The 22,015-nt window shown below is 45.7% G+C and overlaps 1 protein-coding gene across 1 annotated transcript in view; it reads left to right on the top strand.

Annotated features, from left to right (window-relative positions):
* Positions 1-22,015, top strand: part of mmp28 (matrix metallopeptidase 28) — a 32,466-nt gene that overhangs the window by 532 nt on the left and 9,919 nt on the right. Inside the window, exons 2-5 of the mRNA XM_083637584.1 lie at positions 1,629-1,705; positions 3,155-3,339; positions 18,303-18,524; positions 19,545-19,790. Coding sequence (XP_083493710.1) covers positions 1,629-1,705; positions 3,155-3,339; positions 18,303-18,524; positions 19,545-19,790 — 730 coding nt within the window. The remainder of the gene's footprint in view (positions 1-1,628; positions 1,706-3,154; positions 3,340-18,302; positions 18,525-19,544; positions 19,791-22,015) is intronic.

The raw sequence follows: 22,015 nt of genomic DNA, 5'->3' as shown, positions 1-22,015 counted from the left end.
TTTAGTATTGTTGAAATTTTGTCTTGCCTGTTGACGAAAGCAGCGCATTTTAGGTTATGCATGCTATTTTATTTACTATGCTGCTGTGCTATTCACAAAACTGGTGTAACATTTAAATAAGATTAGGGACACCCAGAGCACAATTTATGAAAAGTAAACAAGAATTCTTCCCTGTTTTTTTGTTTCGGGTAGTCTCATAATTACGGGTCTGTCTGGGTTATTATTACAGTGTAATTGCTCTGTGGTTGCTGCTATAGTGGTATAATGTGACAGCAGCCCTCGCCACAATAAAAACGACTCCTTGATCAAAGCGGCTGTTACAGATCCAGTTTCCACAACATTGCCGATGCTGTCACGTGGGGGAAGTAGACGGAAAAAACGGCCTTGTTCTTTTGTGTGTGTAATATGGGACATGGGGACATTTTTGTTGTACATTCCTGTTTGATGAAACACACCTGTCTGTTGAATTTTAATTTCCGTCCTACGTTCACCGCATCTCTAATCAGCTGCTGCCCGGCGGCTACACCTACCTACACACGGAGGGATATGGCTGAGAGATCATAATATTAAGCTATCAACACAGATAATCTCACACCACCAGAACGCATCCCGGCTGTAGTCACTCATGTAGGATTTTATTGGCATTAAACTTCAAACTATAGCTCTTGGCATGCGCGTTTACACAAAATTCTTACCAAATAATACCTGTGAATGTTCAGTGATAGCCCCAAGCAAGGGTTTCTGTGTCTTTTGGGTGGTCCAGGCAGCTGCAGCAGCAGCCTATACATCCTCCTTGGCAACCTGCAGGCACATACTGCAGTACAGTAAGTACAGTAGCCTACATGTCACTACCTGACTGGCAGCGACAATGAAATGGAAAAATATCTTTCTGTTTTTATGATTACCCCACCCACACAGAGTGAGGTGGGGTAAACCCTGCCTGAGCTCTCTACCAGGAAGGGTCCCTATGGGAATTTAATGTTAGTAGGATTCTATTGGTCTATTGATAATGATATTGATCTGTAAACTTAGCCAAGGGGTCAAGGGGTCAGAGTGAAAGGGGCCAAAATGTCGCCAGTGTCGCGATATGACGATAATCATGATATTGACAAATATGGTAATTTATATCATGTTAATACACATATCGTGTAGGTTTAATACATAATCCAGCACCTCTTAAATAATCTGCGTTTATGTTCTTGCTTTGTCTTCGTCCCCCAACGCCCCCCCCCCCCCCCCCCCACACACACACACACACACACACATAGACACATGGTTACAGACTACATCTCCCTACACTCGTATTTTGAGTGTACATTTGCCCAAAAAAGAGACAAAATGGACAATAAACAAAGTTAAATATTGATTTGACTGATAGCATTATTATTATTGATCTTATTGTTATTTTTTTTAAATCTATAGATATTGCGATAATATTATCGTGAATTTCTTTGGCCACGATAATCGTGTAGTGGAAATCTGATATCGTGACAGCCCTAATGAGGTGTTTTTAATAGACCTTCAGTTTTATGTAATGGCCACAAGCTTTGTCCAGCCTTTGGAACAACATCTATCAGTTGTCATTCACCCAGGAATGCAATATTGATTGAGTCTGTTAACGATTACAGGTTTTTCTGGAGAAGTATGGCTACCTGCATGAGGACAACCACATCCACAACACAGTGGAGATGCAGTCAGCCATCAGGTAGGTGTCATCCCTCCTTGAACCTCTTGACTTCTCAAACCCACCGATCCTGTGCTACTGACTGATCTGTGCTCCTGCCTTGAGCAGGGAACTGCTGAGCAGTTGGGACAAAATCAGCATGGAAATCACAGCGGGCTATCCGAGGTATAGTGGGTAAAAAGACAGTATGAGGTTGCGTATAATGTTGGCAAAATGTCCATCTTGTTTGAATAAAACAGACCAAAAGTTCAACAATCAACTTTGAATGTTGCATTGATCTAAAATAAACAAATCTTTATCTATCTATCTATCTATCTATCTATCTATGGAGAACCTGTATGCTGTGTGGATCAGGTCTAGTCTGGTAGTGTTGATCAGAGGGAGGGGGTAGCTCGTGGTGGGACAGGCCCGGGGGCTGCAAGTCAGCGCAGGGCAGTAAAACACACCCTCTCACGTCCTCTGCAACCTCTCCTCCTGAACCTTCTCTGAACCATCCAGGAATTCCAACAACCTCGCCCTCTGGCCCATATATACTACTATACTACCAGAATGGGAATTGGTTGAAAACCTTCTTGCCTGCGCCTGGTATCGAAGACTTGCACTCGATGTGTTGGGTATGTCCTGTTGTCTGGACAATCATGCAGTCTGTCAATGTGCTCATTTCAGTTCAGACTGCAAATTCTCTGGTCATTTCATGTACTCTGTCCCAACATTGCATCAGTTCTTCGAGCCTCAACAGGTACAGACATTCGACTAAGCTTACTCAAAAATGTATAAAGGTAAATATTTGTGAATACTTGGCATTATGAACCTCTAAAGTAGACGCATCCAAATCCCTCCTCTGTGTTCTGAGACTGACAAAACCAAACATGACTTGTCCTGTACACAGACGTTCAGCAAATTCACTTATATTGATCACCATTAAGACCAGTGTAGGAAATTAAAATCATAGTTTGGGGGCAACTTTTGCCCCACTGTCTAAAAACTGGGGGCCTTTACACAATTTTGGGGGCCCTTTAAAAAAAAGAAAAAGTAAGTGCATCGATAATACTTAGTGTGAACAACAACAGTGCTGTGTGTGTGAGTGTGTTCTTCATCTGTTTCTGTCAGCCAGCTTGCAGGTACTGAGTGTGTGTTAGAGATGGAGATGGAAATTTAATGGAAAAAAAAATCAAAATCTTGGGGCACTTTTTGCCCCTGAAACATAGTTTTTAGGGGCATTCTCAGATTTCTTGGGGCATTTTTGCCCTTGCACCTGGCTAAATTCCTACACTGGTTAGAACTCATGTATTTAACCTCCCACCTGCCTGAACCCTGCTCCTGCAACCCTGAGATTAGCCAATTCAAGGGTGTGGCAGATAGGATTCTCTGATCAAAGCTGGGTGTCTAACTACATGCGACTAAATGCAGCAAAACCAAATGGTTGTTCAGGACGAGCATGATCGTGCGATCTGTTCCCCGTCTGTGCAGGGAGTTCCAGTGGCTGTCCCGCCTGCCCATCACCGGGGAGCTGGACGGCGCCACCCTGAGGCAGATGGCGGAGCCGCGCTGCGGGGTGTCAGACGTCTGGGCTCACAGGGTGAACGCTGTCTTCACAGGAACAAAGGCCCCTGCCAGGTGGATGCGCCCCCGCCAGAGACGCTATGCTGCGCAAGGTAAAGTGTGTGTGTGTGTCTGTGTGTGTGTGTGTGTGTGTGTGTGTGTCTGTGTGTGTGTGTGTGTGTGTGTGTGTGCGTGTGTCTGTGTGTGTGTGTGTGTGTGCGTGTGTCTGTGTGTGTGTGTGTGTGTGTGTGTGTGTGTGTGTGTGTGTGTGTGTGTGTGTGTGTGTGTGTGTGTGTGTGTGTGTGTGTGTGTGTGTGTGTGTGCAGTAGTGTAGTCTACCTTTTTTCAGAGGGTATCCACCTTATTTTTGGCGGCCATTTTTGCCTGATCTGCATGTGGGTGCTTCTTCCGGTGTGATCCTCCCAGCCTTGTTGCTGACAGCTTGACACCCGTCTGGGCGAACGGAGCAAATCACTAATCAGGTCCAGCTTGGCAGAAATCTCGTCGATAAATATCCCTTTAAGAGCGCAGTGCATTCATGGGTAATCGCCTGCTGTGGCTAATATTAACCATTTCGAGTAACACTGTTTCCATACGGATCACCAGCGCTAGTTTGTTGTTTATAACGTGGCTATATTCATAACGTTTTCTATCTTGGATGCGTTATTTCGAATCGCACATAGGTTGCGCCAAACCACACATAGGTTACGCCTGGCGCAACCTATGTGGGTTTCAGGACGAAACGGACTCGAGCCACTAACGTCATCTTAAGAGCACAATATTCCTGGAATGCAAGTTTAACTAAATAGTTACATGTCCTCTGAATTCTACATAAAATTAAGATATTACGGGTTGTTTTATTTTGTATGTTACATACTTATTGACCAAGTTATGTTCAATTCAGCCAGGGTACAAGAGACTGAGTGTAGGTGGCCATCTTTTCAAATCAAGTAGAATACATTAGGAAATGGCAAGCTGCAACAATGAGTCACGTTAAACCGGAACTTGTACACACAATTATTTTTTACAGTGGGGCATTCAAAAATAAGGTGGATAGACAAGTTTCCTGGGCACTTCCGGTTTGCTTCCGGACTCGGGCCGCGATATGTCTGTCTCTTCTGGAATACAGAGAAGCGTAACGTACTAGCGTAGTAGCCATAGCGACCGCCGAAAAAATGCAAACTTGGGATCATTCTCCGAGTCTCCTGTCTAACGAAAGAGTGTCTATCCCACACCCGTTGACAGTGGACACATGGGAAGATAATATGTGTAAATGGCCGAACGTAACTACAGGCAGGATTATAGCGTATTTTGAGGAATCAATGGAGGTGGACGGTAATGCAATGAACTATCTCAAAAGCTCCGAAGCGTACCAATATCTCCACAGCAACAAAGTAGGTTGGGTATGTTGTAACGCTATGTATTTCATCAAATTACCCACAGTCAGGCTATCTCCCGTTGTGAATGAATATTACGGCTATTATTCCAGTGTTGTCATTAAGAGGCCATTTCTCAGCAAGAATATATAATTGGTCGGCACGTCGTTCTCGGTAAGGACGCTTTCGTTATTGAAACAGACAACATGCATGCATGCTCCTACTGTAGCCTATCTATCTGCATTTGCAGACATTCATGAACCCATATCTTCTGGACATATCTTCTGGACATTGCCTTGATGAAAAAACAATGCAGCTAAAAGTAATAAGTGATAGTGTCAGTGCAGACAGCGGACACAACTTGAATCTCCAGCAATAGGCTACGCACCTTAATCTCTCCCACTCCACACCTGGCACCTGCGTCAGCTCTCCTGCACTCGTTCTCGGCTCCCATGTGGCTTTATTTGTGGTAAGCATTTTGATTCATCTCCTCATCATACGAGCATCGGGCAACAAGCGCGAGCCATTGATTGATTGATTCGCCCGACGTAGGTAAAAAGGCTTTTTACCTCCGCTAAATTGACAGCCTACGTCGGGTCTCTTTCGCTTTTGACGGCGGCAGACACGCTTCTGTTTCTTTCCAATCGTCTTGCTGGCCTCGGCTGAAGTAGGTTACTTGTTGCATGATCTCAATTAAAAAAAGGACTGGCCTAGCAAGGGATGTCTGTTTTGACATTTCAGTTTCCTCCTGTGTGTTTCCTCACAGCGGGTCCAGCGCTGGCCGGCGGGACTGATGCTGCTTGTGCGGCTTTTAAACGGCGCTCTACACTAACGAAAGCGTCTGCTATTTTTTTCTTTTTCACCAACACTCAACATACAGGGGGCGGAAAAATATGATGTAATAAGTCTCTATTTAAGTCGTAGCTGGCAACATCACTTAGGCTGCTGTGGACGCAATGTGGACTTAACCGGAAGCCGGGGACATATAAGGCTGCTATGGCGCCGCCCTAGGCCAGCGCTGGGAAGCGTGATTTCTAACCCCACATAGGATAAGCAATAACCACGCCCTGTGGCGCCGGGATTGGCCAGGAGCAACATTGGAGGGCACGCAGCCCAGCGATTTCATGAATAGCTCTTGAGAACGGACAGCGATTTCGAGTGCGGACATTGAGAGTGGACATTGAAATGAATTATGGTCACCTACCTTCCTTAGCATAGTAATAATAATAATAATAAGTATAATAATTGTAATCTACACATTGTAGGCTACACAATCTACAAAAACATGCAATAATATAAACGGTGTTGTGTTCACGTTCATAGCTCATAGAATATAATGTATCATATCGTTAATTTCAAGCTCAATTCTTACCGAGAGAAAAGGTACAGCACTGAAAATGTAACAAGCAATAGTTTTTTAAACATCTTTATTTTAAAAGATGAAAAACTCCTGGTGCTTTAGTCCCAAGCTTCAATGCTCCTGGCCAATCCCAGCGCCACAGGGCGTGGTTATTGCTTATCCTATGTGGGGTTAGAAATCACGCCGCTGGGAAACTTGGGAAACTCTGAAAAAACCTACAATCCGCTACAGATTTTTTTTTTAATGTTTGTTTATTAACTGGCCCCTGGCCTCCTGTCATTTTGCAAAAGTGGCCCCCGGGCAAAGCAAGTTGAGTATCCCTGCTGTACGCTTACAGTACATGCACATGTATATATATATATTGAGCGACGCCCATGCCTTTGAAACAAATGTGTGATATCATTGAAGACCAGGCATGTGGAGGTTTTCTGCCTTCTGTTCTGGAGCGGTCGTAAAGTCCCAGCAGTTAGCGGGGAGTGTCCACTGCTGTCAACTGCAGCACTAATAAGGCGGAGGGGTGTCATTAAGGCTGGTGGGCTGTCTGATGTTGCACGGGTCGACCTGGGTCATTCCTGCACTTGCATGGTAGCAATTGTAGAAGTCCACCCATCTTATATTCTGCATTATTACCAGAGGAAGCAGTTCCTCTCTGAGCCCTCTGCATCCGAACCATTTTGCTCCAGGGATTTATGATTCCAAGTTCCCCCCCCCCCCCCCGACTAATTCTGTCATTTGATTGCGTAAATCCCCTTTCTTGCATTCTTGTAGGACATGATGGGGGACACAGTTATCATGGAGGATCCTAATTTGACTGCTATAAAACACGGTAATAAAAACACTTGTTGATGAGCAGATCACGGCAGCTTTGAGCTGTCTAAAAGACTTAGATTTAGGGTGGTTCACGGTGGTTGAGGGTGGTTGAATGCTACAAAATGCCTGCAGGTTCCTTGAAGTCATTAAGCACAATGTCCTCCCAGCCTCATTTTCTAGATTGGGCTGCTTTGAGAGAAATGACGAGCTGTGTGATTTGTGTGGGACAGCTTGATTGGGGCCAAATCGTTGGTGCTTCTCGAGCCCCGAGGCACCTGAGCTATCAAGATGTCCCTCTGAATATATGACAGGTGCAGGCATGTTGGTGCAGAAAGCCCATAGGAAGTGGAACAGATCCAGACTAACAGTATGTGTCCATGTGCTTTCTCAACTCCTTCTTTCTCTCTCTGTGTCTCTCTGGCATCTCCTTCCTCACTTGTCCTTTGTGACTGACCAGCAGCAGTGACAGTCAGGAGAAGAGCGGGTGTTTTCTGCCTCCCCTCTCTCTGCCTCCCTCCCCTCTCTCCTCTCTCTCTGCCTCCCTCCTCTCTCTCTGCCTCCCTCCCCTCTCTCCTCTCTCTCTGCCTCCCTCCTCTCTCTCTGCCTCCCTCCCCTCCCTCCTCTCTCTCTGCTTCCCTCCTCTCTCTCTGCCTCCCTCCTCTCTCTCTGCCTCCCTCCTCTCTCTCTGCCTCCCTCCTCTCTCTGCCTCCCTCCTCTCTCTCTGCCTCCCTCCTCTCTCTCTGCCTCCCTCCTCTCTCTCTGCCTCCCTCCTCTCTCTGCCTCCCTCCTCTCTCTCTGACTCCCTCCTCTCTCTCTGCCTCCCTCCTCTCTCTCTGCCTCCCTCCCCTCTCTCTGCCTCCCTCCTCTCTCTCTGCCTCCTCTCTCTCTGCCTCCTCTCTCTCTCTGCCCCCCTCCTCTCTCTCTGCCTCCCTCCTCTCTCTCTGCCTCCCTCCTCTCTCTCTGCCTCCTCTCTCTCTGCCTCCCTCCTCTCTCTCTGCCTCCTCTCTCTCTGCCTCCCTCCTCTCTCTCTGCCTCCCTCCTCTCTCTGCCTCCCTCCTCTCTCTCTGCCTCCCTCCTCTCTCTCTGCCTCCCTCCTCTCTCTGCCTCCTTCCTCTCTCTCTGCCTCCCTCCTCTCTCTGCCTCCCTCCTCTCTCTCTGCCTCCCTCCTCTCTCTCTGCCTCCCTCCTCTCTCTCTGCCTCCCTCCTCTCTCTCTGCCTCCCTCCTCTCTCTCTGCCTCCCTCCTCTCTCTCTACCTCCCTCCTCTCTCTCTGCCTCCCTCCTCTCTCTGCCTCCCTCCTCTCTCTCTGCCTCCCTCCTCTCTCTCTGCCTCCCTCCTCTCTCTCTGCCCCCCTCCTCTCTCTCTGCCTCCCTCCTCTCTCTCTGCCTCCCTCCTCTCTCTCTCTCTGCCTCCCTCCTCTCTCTCTGCCTCCCTCCTCTCTCTGCCTCCCTCCTCTCTCTCTGCCTCCTCTCTCTCTGCCTCCTCTCTCTCTGCCTCCTCTCTCTCTCTGCCTCCCTCCTCTCTCTCTGCCTCCTCTCTCTCTGCCTCCTCTCTCTCTCTGCCCCCCTCCTCTCTCTCTGCCTCCCTCCTCTCTCTCTGCCTCCCTCCTCTCTCTCTGCCTCCTCTCTCTCTGACTCCCTCCTCTCTCTCTGCCTCCCTCCTCTCTCTCTGCCTCCCTCCTCTCTCTCTGCCTCCTCTCTCTCTGCCTCCCTCCTCTCTCTCTGCCTCCCTCCTCTCTCTGCCTCCCTCCTCTCTCTCTGCCTCCTCTCTCTCTGCCTCCCTCCTCTCTCTGCCTCCCTCCTCTCTCTCTGCCTCCCTCCTCTCTCTGCCTCCCTCCTCTCTCTCTGCCTCCTCTCTCTCTGCCTCCCTCCTCTCTCTCTGCCTCCCTCCTCTCTCTCTGCCTCCCTCCTCTCTCTACCTCCCTCCTCTCTCTCTGCCTCCCTCCTCTCTCTCTGCCTCCCTCCTCTCTCTCTCCCTCCTCTCTCTCTGCCTCCCTCCTCTCTCTGCCTCCCTCCTCTCTCTCTGCCTCCCTCCTCTCTCTCTGCCTCCCTCCTCTCTCTCTGCCTCCCTCCTCTCTCTCTACCTCCCTCCTCTCTCTTAGGGCTGTTGAAACGAATTTTGATATTCGAATATTATTCGAATTTAATAATTATGAACGAAATTCGATTATTATTATTTTTTTTAAACGAATATTTATTTTATTTTATTTTATTTTAATTTAATTTTTTTTTTTTTTTTTTTTTTTTTTTTTTTAGAACACTAGAACAGTGACACGTTCTGACAACATACTTGAAGAAAAGAGTGTTAACTGAAGTTGACTGTTGAAGCTGCTATACTGATGTAAACCTACCTGTAGCTCTTAAAATGTATGTTCATTCATTGTTAAATGAAGTTGACTGTTGAAGCTGCTATACTGAATGTAAACCTGTAGCTCTTAAGTGCAATACGTGACTGATTTTTTTTTGTTCATGGCTCATTGTTGTTTTGGCAAAGTTTACTTATTTGTTTATTGATAAGGAGCTCAAACAAAGGCTGTGTCTTTTTTTATTATCAATTATTTTATTTTAGCATTTCAGACAGCACCAATACATCACTGATGAATATTAACTAAGCTCTGGTTATCTGACCTATTTTCTAATGCAATGAATGTACAAGGAACATGTTTTCTTAAATAAACATCATTGCTGGACTATTTGTGATAAGCCTAATATTATTTTGAATATTCATCCACCATTCACTTTTCATCTACATTTGGTAAAATGCTTAGAAAAAGTTTTACTTGGTCAAACCCAAAGATTCAGCTATATTTAGAATCAGAACATAACATAAGAGAAGACAACAATTCACTCAGACCAATTTTTTTTTTTTTTTTTTTTATTCAATTAAAAATTAATTAAAATATTCGAATATAATTCGAATATTAAAATGTATAAAGCACTGAAATTCGAATTTGATTATAGAGGGAGATTGACAGCCCTACTCTCTCTCTGCCTCCCTCCTCTCTCTGCCTCCCTCCTCTCTCTCTGCCTCCTCTCTCTCTCTGCCCCCCTCCTCTCTCTCTCTGCCTCCCTCCTCTCTCTCTGCCTCCCTCCTCTCTCTCTCTCTGCCTCCCTCCTCTCTCTCTGCCTCCCTCCTCTCTCTGCCTCCCTCCTCTCTCTCTGCCTCCCTCCTCTCTCTCTGACTCCCTCCCCTCTCTCTGCCTCCCTCCCCTCTCTCTGCCTCCCTCCTCTCTCTCTGCCTCCCTCCTCTCTCTCTGCCTCCCTCCTCTCTCTCTACCTCCCTCCTCTCTCTCTGCCTCCCTCCTCTCTCTCTGCCTCCCTCCTCTCTCTCTGCCTCCCTCCCCTCCCTCCTCTCTCTCTGCCTCCCTCCTCTCTCTCTGCCTCCCTCTCCTCTCTGCCTCCCTCCTCTCTCTGCCTCCCTCCTCTCTCTCTGCCTCCCTCCCCTCTCTTTGCTCCTGCATTCCTCCCTGTCACTGACAGGCTTGCTTAATGCTCTGAGAATGCAGCGGTGGCCGCTGCCTCGTCGTGTCGGTACCTGATATGTTCCATCTGCTACCTGGGTAAACAACACATCCCCAACTGACTCTGACTCACTCACTTACTGGCTGTTTCACCAGCTGGCTGGCTGACTGGCTGAGTGAATGGCTGGATAACTTACTGACTGGCTGTTTGTGTGTCAGACACTTGGAGGCTGAGCTCTCTGTCATCCCTCTGCTCCCAGACATGACTCATATGAGGTAGTATTACACAAACAGAGGCCATCATGGCAGATACTGTTCTACCTCCAGGCCCACCTTCATTGTAAGCTAATCACTTGATTGTGAATAGTGAGGCAGTGGGTGGTGAGGCCGTGTGTAACCATGACATGCATCAAGTCTTATCCTACAGAACCAGGCGATCGCTTTCTGCCCCTTGGGCCCGTGTGGCTGGCAGAAAGCTTATTCTAACAGTCTCTTATTGTTTTGATTGATAAGGTGTCTGGACTAATAGATTCAGACTGTCCTGAAATAAATGTTCCTTCTTATTTAATTTTTCTTTCCTTGTTGGCACGGACATTTCGGCTATCAAGCCTTCCCATCAAGGGCTTCCTATCAACAAGACGAGGTCTAAACCTAGTATATGGCTGGACCATATTGTTGCCAACTCTTAAAGTCGAGGCGAACCCGTTCGTCACGTGCATCTGAGTCCATTTCAGACTGAAAACAAATTGAGAGGCGGACCATATTATACGGTGTCGATTATTTGATTTGACAATTCTGAGGACTGGCTTTAGCATTGGCCAATCCTGGCGTGTTCCACCCCCAAATCGGGTGGGATTCAGCGTGTTGTCGTGCTACGCGAGTGGGATCCCAGGCAGTACCAGGCAGCCAGGCTGCTTCATGCGGAGCGAGCGGACAATCCGATGCATGGGTGCTGCCCGCCCGCCTGGAAACTCCGAGGGGCGACCCCTGACAGCCACGCTCTCGGAGGCGCGCGCGGCATTATCGTTATAAATGTAAATAATATTCCTGGAATGCGTGTTTTAACGAGCCAGTTACATTTCTTTGCATTCTTAGAGATTATAGTTTTTGTTTTTTGTTCATGTTTCTAACAATTGGCCAAGTTAGTAGTTAGTTTATGGGATAGGAATTCTGCCAGATGACAGGCACTAGGTGCCATTTTCTACTTCATTTGGAAGAGAAAAGCGAAACAGCTGCATGTCGTGATATGATTGGTTGATATGAGGTAGAAATTTGATAGTACTAGGTGAACGCCAGCAAACTGTACATTACTGTTATCAATGAAATCTTGAAAAATGAACTTTTGATGTGAAAAAGTGTGAAAAACTAAAGAAATTAGATTTTTGTGATTTTCTTTGCATACATTATTAAATAGGTGCACTGCATACCCAGGTATTTGAACTAAAAGAAAAGAAAGGTCATTTTTGGGTTCAGCTCAACTTTAATTCCAAGGAAAGTAAGACTAGTGGACAGATGATGTCACATGCTCATTTGCATATCGATATATATAGACCTGAACAGTCACGTGACGTCTCTTGCCCTTTAAGTGAGTTTCCCATTAATTTTCTCCATAGACATTTAGAAAAATCCTTTTGTAACAAGTTTTGAACCAAGCCAACCCGTGACGTGACCTACTGAATCATGAGTCACCATAAAACATTTCACTTGGAGCAAAAAATAAATAAAGATGGGGGGGGAATTGAAATTGAAAATTTGATTTATTTCCCCCTCCACTTGTTATTTTTTGTCTTTGCTCGAAGTAACTGGAAAGATGTTTAATCCTGTTACAAAGTCGGGCATTTTAACATGGGGGGAATGCCTACTGCCCCCGACCCCCAAGTGGTCATTCGAGGAACTACAGCTTTTCACTTCATTTCCGTGTCATCAGAGGAAAGCCACTGTTGGCCACTGGTTCAGACAGACATGCATGGTAGGTTGTAGGTTCAGACAGACATGCAGGGTAGGTTGTAGGTTCAGACAGACATGCATGGTAGGTTGTAGATTCAGACAGACATGCATGGTAGGTTGTAGGTTCAGACAGACATGCAGGGTAGGTTGTAGGTTCAGACAGACATGCATGGTAGGTTGTAGGTTCAGACAGACATGCATGGTAGGTTGTAGGTTCAGGCAGACATGCATGGTAGGTTGTAGGTTCAGACAGACATGCATGGTCGCCTGTAGGTTCACACAGACAAGGCTCAGCTGTGACTTTGTTTTGTGTGAACGTCGAGCCTCATGGGAGCTCATAACAGACCTTGACTCGTGGAGAGCCGCCTGGTTTAGCGCCAGCTGCTGGAATCTGATGGTCGCTCCCACTGATATATTTACTGAGCTGACATTCCATCACCCTTGTCCAAGATAAGCGCGTCAAGCTGTGATAGGTCTGTGTGTGTGTGTGTGTGTGTGTGTGTGTGTGTGTGTGTGTTTGTCAGAGGTGTGCGCTCATGGACCCGCGCCCCGGCCTGCACACTGTTCACTAGTTCAATACCAAATCCTTCCTGCATACCAGAGATTTGGTAGCCATGACTTTGTTCTGCTTCTCTCCTTCTCTCATTTTCCTCTGTGACTTGTCCCTTCACATCTGTGAGACAGACTCGCTGATAGCACACACACGCACACACACACACACACACACACACACACACACACACACACACACACACAGTCCGTGTGTGTGTGTGTGTGTGTGTGTGTGTGTGTGTGTGTCCAGCAGGCTCCTTGACACGAGCGACAGAGTGACAGACGAAGTCCCCCCCTGTGCACCTACAGTGTTCTCCTCCACAACCTGATAACTGTGGCTATCAGATGATCATGGTAACTTAATGCCTGTGATAGGGCCCCCCCCCCCCCCCCCACTGCTATAGATGCCTGTGATAGGGTCCCCCCCCCCCCCCCCCCACTGCTATAGATGCCTGTGATAGGGTCCCCCCCCCCACACTGCTATAGAGGGCACAATACTAATTGCTTCCACAAAGGAAGTGATGGAATGTCTTCAGTATCTGACTTCCTGGCCCCTCTGCAGTCCGGGGGGACCGCTTACTCTGCGGAGGTCCGGGAGGGAGAGAAGGAGAGAAGGCGCCTGTTAGCGAGAACGCAAATCTCCACACAGCATGTGGCAATAGCGTTAGGGTTAGCACAGGTTAGGGTTAGCACAGGTTAGGGTTAGCACAGGTTAGGGTTAGCACAGCTTAGGGTTAGCACAGGTTAATGTTAGCACAGCTTAGGGTTAGCACAGGTTAGGGTTAGAACAGGTTAGGGTTAGCACAGGTTAGGGTTAGCACAGGTTAGGGTTAGCACAGGTTAGGGTTAGCACAGGTTAGGGTTAGCACAGGTTAGGGTTAGAACAGGTTAGGGTTAGCACAGGTTAGGGTTGGGGCGCACATGATGGGGGCATCATTAAAATATGAGTCTGGGTTGGGAAAACCGGGACGTTGTTACAAGTCGTGTCTCATTGACTCCAATGCTCTGTCATGCTGAGAACTTCATTCAGAAAGTCATCAAATCACGTATAAAAATAATAGACTACAGGAAAAGACTAGATTTAATGGCATTCACTCTCTCACCATCGTAGTGTTTGAGTGCTTCTGCTTCTGCTCTTACTGTCTCCAGCAATGCAACAACACAGCTCTTCAGTGTAGTGGAGTGTGTGACTGAAACTTATGGATCAGGCTTACTTTAACATGAGCATTCTGTTTTGTGGAATGTTCTGTTTGTGTACACATGCACTACACACGCACACACACACGCACACGCACACACACGCACACGCACACGCGCACACGCACACACACACACACACACACACACACCAGTATCAGTGCCAAGCCCATGCCTAATGGCTCCACGTATCCAGATATTGTACACTGTCTCCTGGGTGCTGTTGCGGTTGCTGTGGTAATTCACAGTATGTAAGGCTTGCCTCTTGTTAACGATAAACCACTATCTCACCATCGTTCACATGACTTTCTCACAAGTCAGACATATTTGAAGGAGAAGAAAAAAAGCGCAGAAAAGCACATTCTCCTCCCCTGTCTTGAGGCATGTGTGCTTACCTCCCAGTCACTTTTGCCCTCCCCACCGGTGCAAACATACAGTATATTGACTATCTCTTTAAATATTTGACTATGTCTTTAAATATTTGGACACCCGTGAGTGTGTTTGATTTATCTTGGCACTTTCTAGTTAAGCCTAAAAAATGAACACATCACTTATCAAGAGTGTTCCTTGTAACATTCCTTGTACTTCCAACTTCCCTGTCTGTCCTACCATTCACTATCATCTTCCCTGTCTGTCCTACCATTCACTATCATCTTCCCTGTCTGTCCTACCATTCACTATCATCTTCCCTGTCTGTCCTACCATTCACTATCATCTTCCCTGTCTGTCCTACAATTCACTATCATCTTCCCTGTCTGTCCTACCATTCACTATCAACTTCCCTGTCTGTCCTACCATTCACTATCATCTTCCCTGTCTGTCCTACCATTCACTATCAACTTCCCTGTCTGTCCTACCATTCACTATCAACTTCCCTGTCTGTCCTACCATTCACTATCATCTTCCCTGTCTGTCCTACAATTCACTATCAACTTCCCTGTCTGTCCTACCATTCACTATCAACTTCCCTGTCTGTCCTACCATTCACTATCATCTTCCCTGTCTGTCCTACCATTCACTATCAACTTCCCTGTCTGTCCTACCATTCACTATCATCTTCCCTGTCTGTCCTACCATTCACTATCAACTTCACTGTCTGTTAGGGGTGTCACGATACACTCAGTTCACGATACGATACGTATCACGATACTGGGTTCACGATAACGATACCATACGATACGATTTTAACAATATTTTTTTAAACTTGAATAATGACAATATATGACTGGAAAAGTAGTATTTTATTTGAAATGCACAAATACAAAACATGCTGTTGTGGGAAATTGTTATTACAATAACAACTAGAAAAAACATGAGATTGGAGATAAGGCTTATCTTGAAATAGAATGAGTTACACCGTCACTTAGATTTACTTTGAACTAAAAGGTTTCTCAGCAGTATAAATTCTCATTATGCATCTTCAGTTTTTCTTCAAACTCAAACAACAAGACTTTTCTTAATCTATTTTTTATGCATCTTCAGTTTTTCCTGTCAAGTAAACAGTTTTGCCAGAAACTCAATTGAATGGTTTCTCTCCTGTATAACTTCTCATGTGTCTCTTCAGAGACTTGTTCAACTGAACTACTTTCCACACATTGAACTTCAACAAACAAAGACGTTTCTTAGTCTATTTAAAAAAAAAAAAAAAAAAAAAAAAAAATTCCGCGATATGAGATTTCATCTCAACGATACATATCGTGACGTTTTACTATCGCGAAATTTCGTGGGACGATATATTGTGACACCCCTACTGTCTGTCCTACCATTCACTATCAACTTCCCTGTCTGTCCTACAATTCACTATCATCTTCCCTGTCTGTCCTACCATTCACTATCAACTTCCCTGTCTGTCCTACAATTCACTATCATCTTCCCTGTCTGTCCTACAATTCACTATCATCTTCCCTGTCTGTCCTACCATTCACTATCATCCTCCCTGTCTGTCCTACAATTCACTATCATCTTCCCTGTCTGTCCTACCATTCACTATCAACTTCCCTGTCTATCCTACAATTCACTATCAACTTCCCTGTCTGTCCTACAATTCACTATCATCTTCACTGTCTGTCCTACAATTCACTATCATCTTCCCTGTCTGTCCTATCATTCACTATCATCTTCCCTGTCTGTCCTACCATTCACTATCAACTTCCCTGTCTGTTTACCATTCACTATCAACTTCCCTGTCTGTTTACCATTCACTATCATAATGAAACAGGTTGCAATGATACCACATTGCTATGTTACTCATTTAGTTTTTCTTTACCTCTGTCAAGGGAATTGTGTTTTTGCCCCTGTTAGCTAGTTTGTCTGTCTGTCTGTCTGTCTGTCTGTCTGTCTGTCTGTCTGTCTGTCTGTCTGTCTGTCTGTCTGTCTGGCAGCATGATATCTCAAAAACTTCTCAATGGATTTCCATTAAATTTGGTGGACAGACGGGCCTTGGGACAAGAAACAGTTGACTACAGTATATTTTGTTGGTGATCTGGATCTGGGATTTCCTCCATTAGACGATAATTATGGAGCGTTGGCGGAGGTTTGTGCTCTCCGAGTGCCTTCCAAAAGTCTTAAAATGGATCTTAACTTCTAGATCAATATGTATTGACCAACTCTTTCACCCAGGTCTTCTGTCCTCTGTGTCCCCTCTTCCACACTCTCCTCTGGACTGAGAGAGCCAGGCCAGCCTACAGCTGGGCTGGCTCCCCCAAACTGTTCATTATCTAATGACTGTTTCCTGCCAGGCAGCCTTTGTGTCTGGTTGTTGTGGATGTGTGCTGCATGGTTGAGAGTGTGTGTGTGTGTGTGTGTGTGTGTGTGTGTGTGTGTGTGTGTGTGTGTGTGTGTGTGTGTGTGTGTGTGTGTGTGTGTGTGTGTGTGTGTGTGTGTGTGTGTGTGTGTGTGTGTGTGTGTGTGTGTGTGCGTGCGTGCGTGCGTGCGTGTGTGTGCATGCGTGCGTGTGTGTGGTTGTGTGTGCGTGCGTGTGTGTGGTTGTTTGCTTTAGCTTTCAGATTGCTGCATTGTGTAATCCTATGTACTGTATACAAGAAGAGATTTCAGTTTGACTTTAAGCTCCTCCTCGTCTCGAACCCCCGAACAAATGTGTGATTCTGATGTCTGCGGCACGTGTAATTATGCCTAAGTCGACAAACCACAGGCACAAATTGTTTACTGAGGCACATAGTCACAGTGCTTGTTAGTTTAGCCAGCTGTGAGCTAACATGGTTAACATCCTATCATTTTGCATTTGCCTGCGGTTCACTGCTTCAAAACATTTGTATTGAACATGGGATTTCTGGCATCCGTATTTACAACAAAGGATACACAAGATGTGAATAGCTACTCAAGTCGGTAATAATAATACATCCTTTGTTTAGAGAGCTCTGTTCAAGATAGTATTACAGGGGTCGTACAGTTTAAAACAGACAAACATAAGGAAACCAACAAAAGTGGCAGGCGTGACTTGAAACAAAGTTACATAAGAAAAGCAAAAACAGGGAGATCAGATGGATGAAAACTAATTAAAGCCTGACTGTACATGTGTTGTGAAAGAAACATACTTTAGTTAAAATTTTAAATTCTCAAAGGACAGTTGTTGACTGTGGCGGGGCGACAAAGATTGTGAGCCAGATTTGAATCCATAAACCCTTTTCCTATCGTGCTAACAGAAACAAACACCAGATGGAATATATTGAAGGTGGCTGGCAAGTTCATTGGTGTCAAGCTGAAGCTGCTCTGCTGAGCAGGTTGTCAGGAAAGCCAGACTGTCCCCTTCAGCCGCTTCACGGGGAATTTGAAGCGCTTCCATCTGGCAGAAGGTTCAGACCACAAATAGGCCAAGTCTGACAGAGTGAGAGCTCTTCTCTTTAGCGCGGTTTATTTAGTGATCTTTTATGTTTATAATTTAGAACTCTTGTGCCTTGTGCTGTTTTATGCACATTATGTTTAGATGTGTTCATGCTTGTTTTTATGCATTTGGTTGCAAGGAGAATTTCCCAAATTCCAATAATGTTGAATTCAACTCAAGATTCAATGCTCTTCACTATTGCTCACTGATTTCTTGATTTTTTTTTGACATCATACCAAAAGAGTTTACTCCCTATTTGTGATAAGACAAACATCAGATCAACAGTCTCACATGACCATCTTACAGTACATTATCATTCTATTGGTCACAACATTGCCAGAGCACTTGGTCTCTGACGCTTGGAATCCTCACTTTTGGCTAGTTGTACTTTGTGTTAGCTGTTAAGTTTAGTTTATTATATTATTGTAGATGTCACAAATCACAAACATCATCGGAACTCATAACTCTCTCCCTATTCTCTCTCTCTCTCTCTCTCTCTCTCTCTCTCTCTCTCTCTCTCTGTGTGTGCCTCAGGTGAGAAATGGTACAAGCGCCATCTGAGCTACCAGATAGTGAACTGGCCTCGGCACCTGTCTCCGGGTCCGGTGCGGCTGGCGGTGGCCATGGCCTTCCAGCTGTGGAGCAACGTGTCAGGCCTGGTCTTCCAGGAGGTCCCTGAAGGCCCCGCGGACATCCGGCTGGCCTTTTACGAGGGGGACCACAACGACGGGGCCAGCAACGCCTTTGACGGACCAGGTCAGGCTCCACCGCCACATTTGTTCCTGGCTAAGTCCTATAGGCTTATTGCTTTATTGTTGCAAGATTATAATAAGTTAAGTACTAATTATAATTAGTAGGTCCAGCCAATCACAGAGGCTGTTTTGAACAAGATTGGCAGATTGGCATAGGTTATTATGTACAACTAGCATTACTCCAACACAAAAGTCAGGTCTTCAGATAGATGTAACAGTTATGGTATTTGCCGTTAATAATAGGCCAATTAACATACTGTTACTTGGCCCTGTGGGGAATCTATGAAATGATACATGTTTGTATGATGTACAGCTTGTACTTGCTCTTCCTGGTATAGTTTCCAGTTTTCAGAATGGCTGTGAATAAGGTTAGACTGTCAGACAGATTGGCCAGATGTCAAGGAAACAACTATTGACTACTTCACTATTGATTGATTGATTGAAACGATTTATTTCAAACAGTTAAAACAATACATACAAATTAAAAACAAGTAAACATCAGTAACAGTCCAATAGACTTCAGCAAAAGGAAAACATACGTAAAACTCCAACAGAATAAAGAGCAAACTGTTTGAAAAGGGGCCGGAAGAAGCCTAGGCTTATCGAGTCCTGCCCCCCAACCATTCATAAACAAATTTGTACATCCATATATAGGCCTATACCTATTACCACACTTCTCCACACATACAGTACAAGAATATATATATATATATAGAAAGTCTAAGCTGCATACAATATCTGATATATGATCAGATGAAACTTTATTGGTGCTCATGGGGAAAGGTGTAGGATTCAGCAAGGACAAAATACAACTAGAGGATATCATAAACAATGAATAGAGTAAAGATAATGGATTAGAGTTATACTGAATAGAGTAAACATAATGGAATAGAGTTATACTGAAGACTGAAATGGTTCTTATACAAGATGCTGCTGACAGTTTCAACGTGCAAACCATCAATGATCACGATCATCATCACAGTGAAGGACGAATGGTAAGTGTGTCCCCTCTCCTGACCTGCAGGGGGAGCACTGGCCCACGCCTTCCTGCCCCGCCGCGGGGAGGCCCACTTCGACATGGCCGAGCGGTGGACGCTCAACGGCCACAAGGGACACAACCTGTTGACGGTGACCGCCCACGAGATCGGCCACACGCTGGGCCTGCAGCACTCGCCGCTCCGCCACGCCCTCATGTCGCCCTACTACAGGAAGCTAGGGCGCCACCTGCTGCTGAGCTGGGACGACGTCACTGCAGTGCAGCAGCTGTACGGTGAGGGTGCACGAAGAAAGTGCTCAAGTCAAGGAGAGCGATGAAGAGATATGTTGTCAGAACAGTCTTCACTGTCTTAGTTTTTTTTTTGTCTTAGATTTTTTATCCCATTTTTATCCCCCATTAGTGCTAATTTAATTTATTTATCCTGGTTGCTACTCCACCCTCTGCCGATCTGGGGAGAGCCGAAACTAGCTCCATGCTTCCTCCGAGACATGGGCAGTTAGCCAGCCGCTTCTTTTCACCTGACAGAGGAAGCTTCACCGGTAGGACATAGCACGTGGGAGGTTCACGCTATTCCAACCAGTTCCCCTCCCTCTGAACAGGCGCCCTTAACGACCAGAGGAGGAACCACATTAGCAACCAGGATATTGCATGTTTTTGGTGAAGGGGGTTCCTATATGAGGGAAACCCCCGGGAGGCACGGGGAGAACATGCAAAACTCCACACAGAAAGGCCCTTTTGACGACCCCACCCAGGCGGTGGGCACTCGAGGACATGCGGACGGGCACGCATTCCTTCAGCGTTCACAGCGTCCCAGGTGGGAATCGAACCCAGGACCTTCGAGCTGTGAGGTGACAGCGCTTACCACTGCACCACCATACCCCCCCCCCACCCCACCCCACTGTCTTAGTTTATTGTCTTTATTAAGGAAGGGGGAAGAATGATCGCGCTCGGGTGATGTAAGACGATTCTGTCAGGATTGAATCTATGACCTGCAGAATGCATGTGGTTCCCAGGTCACGGGTGTTAACCTCAGCACCTTCACTGGACGTTTAGAAATACTTTCGCCACTTTTACTTCAGGTTAAAGGTCTGTGTAGGGGGTGGTGAGCAGGTGAGAAATGTCTCACTGTCTGGACTCTCAGGTTTTAGACACATTCTTGGCTCGGTGACAGATGGGGAAATGGAAATTGGATTTCGAAAAAACAAAGGCGTGATTATTGGAAGACATAATTTATTCCGATAGGTGCTGATTCAGCATGAAAAGAGTCTTTGTCGTTCAGGAAATAGAAAAAGGAGAGTCTTTGCAGGATTGTCTAAATTCCTCCTGTGCCGCCTGTTAAACTGGGAGTCATGGCACCGAGCTGTGAACGGGCCGGTGAGGGAGCCGGTAGCCACAGAGCTAGAAGGACTAGAAGGAGTAGCCCATGCAGCTTCTAGGTCTCTTGGCTCAAGGTTCCCATAAGCCTTGGGAATCCTTGAAAGTTTGTGGCTTTGAGAAACATTCAATTAAGCCTTTTTGAAAATGAATAGATAGCCTTGAAAGTATTTGATAAAAAAAGAGAGCTTTTATTGTTAGTTCAGCAGCAGCTTTAAAATGAATGATTCTGATCTCAAGATCATGAGTAAAAATTGAGGCTTCTATGATGTCTAATTCAGGCGGATGTCATGTCTTTCCCCAAAACATGCCAATAGTTAGTCCTCGAATTTCACCAAACAAGACCTTGAAAGTTATTGAGAAGTCCTTGAATTTGATGTCCAACATTGAAAGAAAAGACCCAAAAAGTACTGATACACTCACTGAAATCATTTCACCAAGGCTGCGCGCCTGCGTCTGGGAGACTGTTGCTAACTTTGGTTGATGATGGACAGTGTTTACTGTGTTTTTCAAAGGGCTGTAATTACAGTAACACGGTTTTAATGATAATGAACATTTGAAACGGTACGGTTACCCTCAGGAATCTTATCGCTTGATCCCTAGTCTATGGCAGCATGCTCAGCTGTGCTGAAAGATCTGATTTACACAAGAACAGACCATCTTTTGCAGTCTACATTTTTATCTTTACTTTTCTTTGTACTATTATTATTATTATTATTTAAAGTGAATTATGTATTTGTTTTTGTTCCATCAGGAAGAGTCTGATCTATCTGTTCCAGCTCTGTGGCCTCTGTAGCTCCTGGGAGGAGAGTTTAGAGTGAGGACAGCAGAGGTGCTGTGAACTTAAAAATAACACGCTACCTCTGCCCCCCCCCCCCCCACACACACACACACACTAGACCTGTGTGACTTCATCGCTCTAGCAGGAGTGCTGTTTTTCACTCACTGTTTTACCATACCCATAAAAACACACACACACACACACACCACCGTCACACACACACATACACACACACCACCATCAATGACCTGATTGTGTATTATCTCCCTCTCAGCGCTGCACTTACTTTGTGACACACACACACACACACACACACACACACACACACACACACACACACACA

Source organism: Poromitra crassiceps (assembly GCF_964638095.1).
Source record: "Poromitra crassiceps genome assembly, chromosome: 5".
NCBI classification, from domain to species: Eukaryota; Metazoa; Chordata; class Actinopteri; order Beryciformes; family Melamphaidae; genus Poromitra; species Poromitra crassiceps.
Note: the sequence above shows the minus strand (reverse complement) of the source record. Positions and strands in the feature narration are given on the sequence as shown.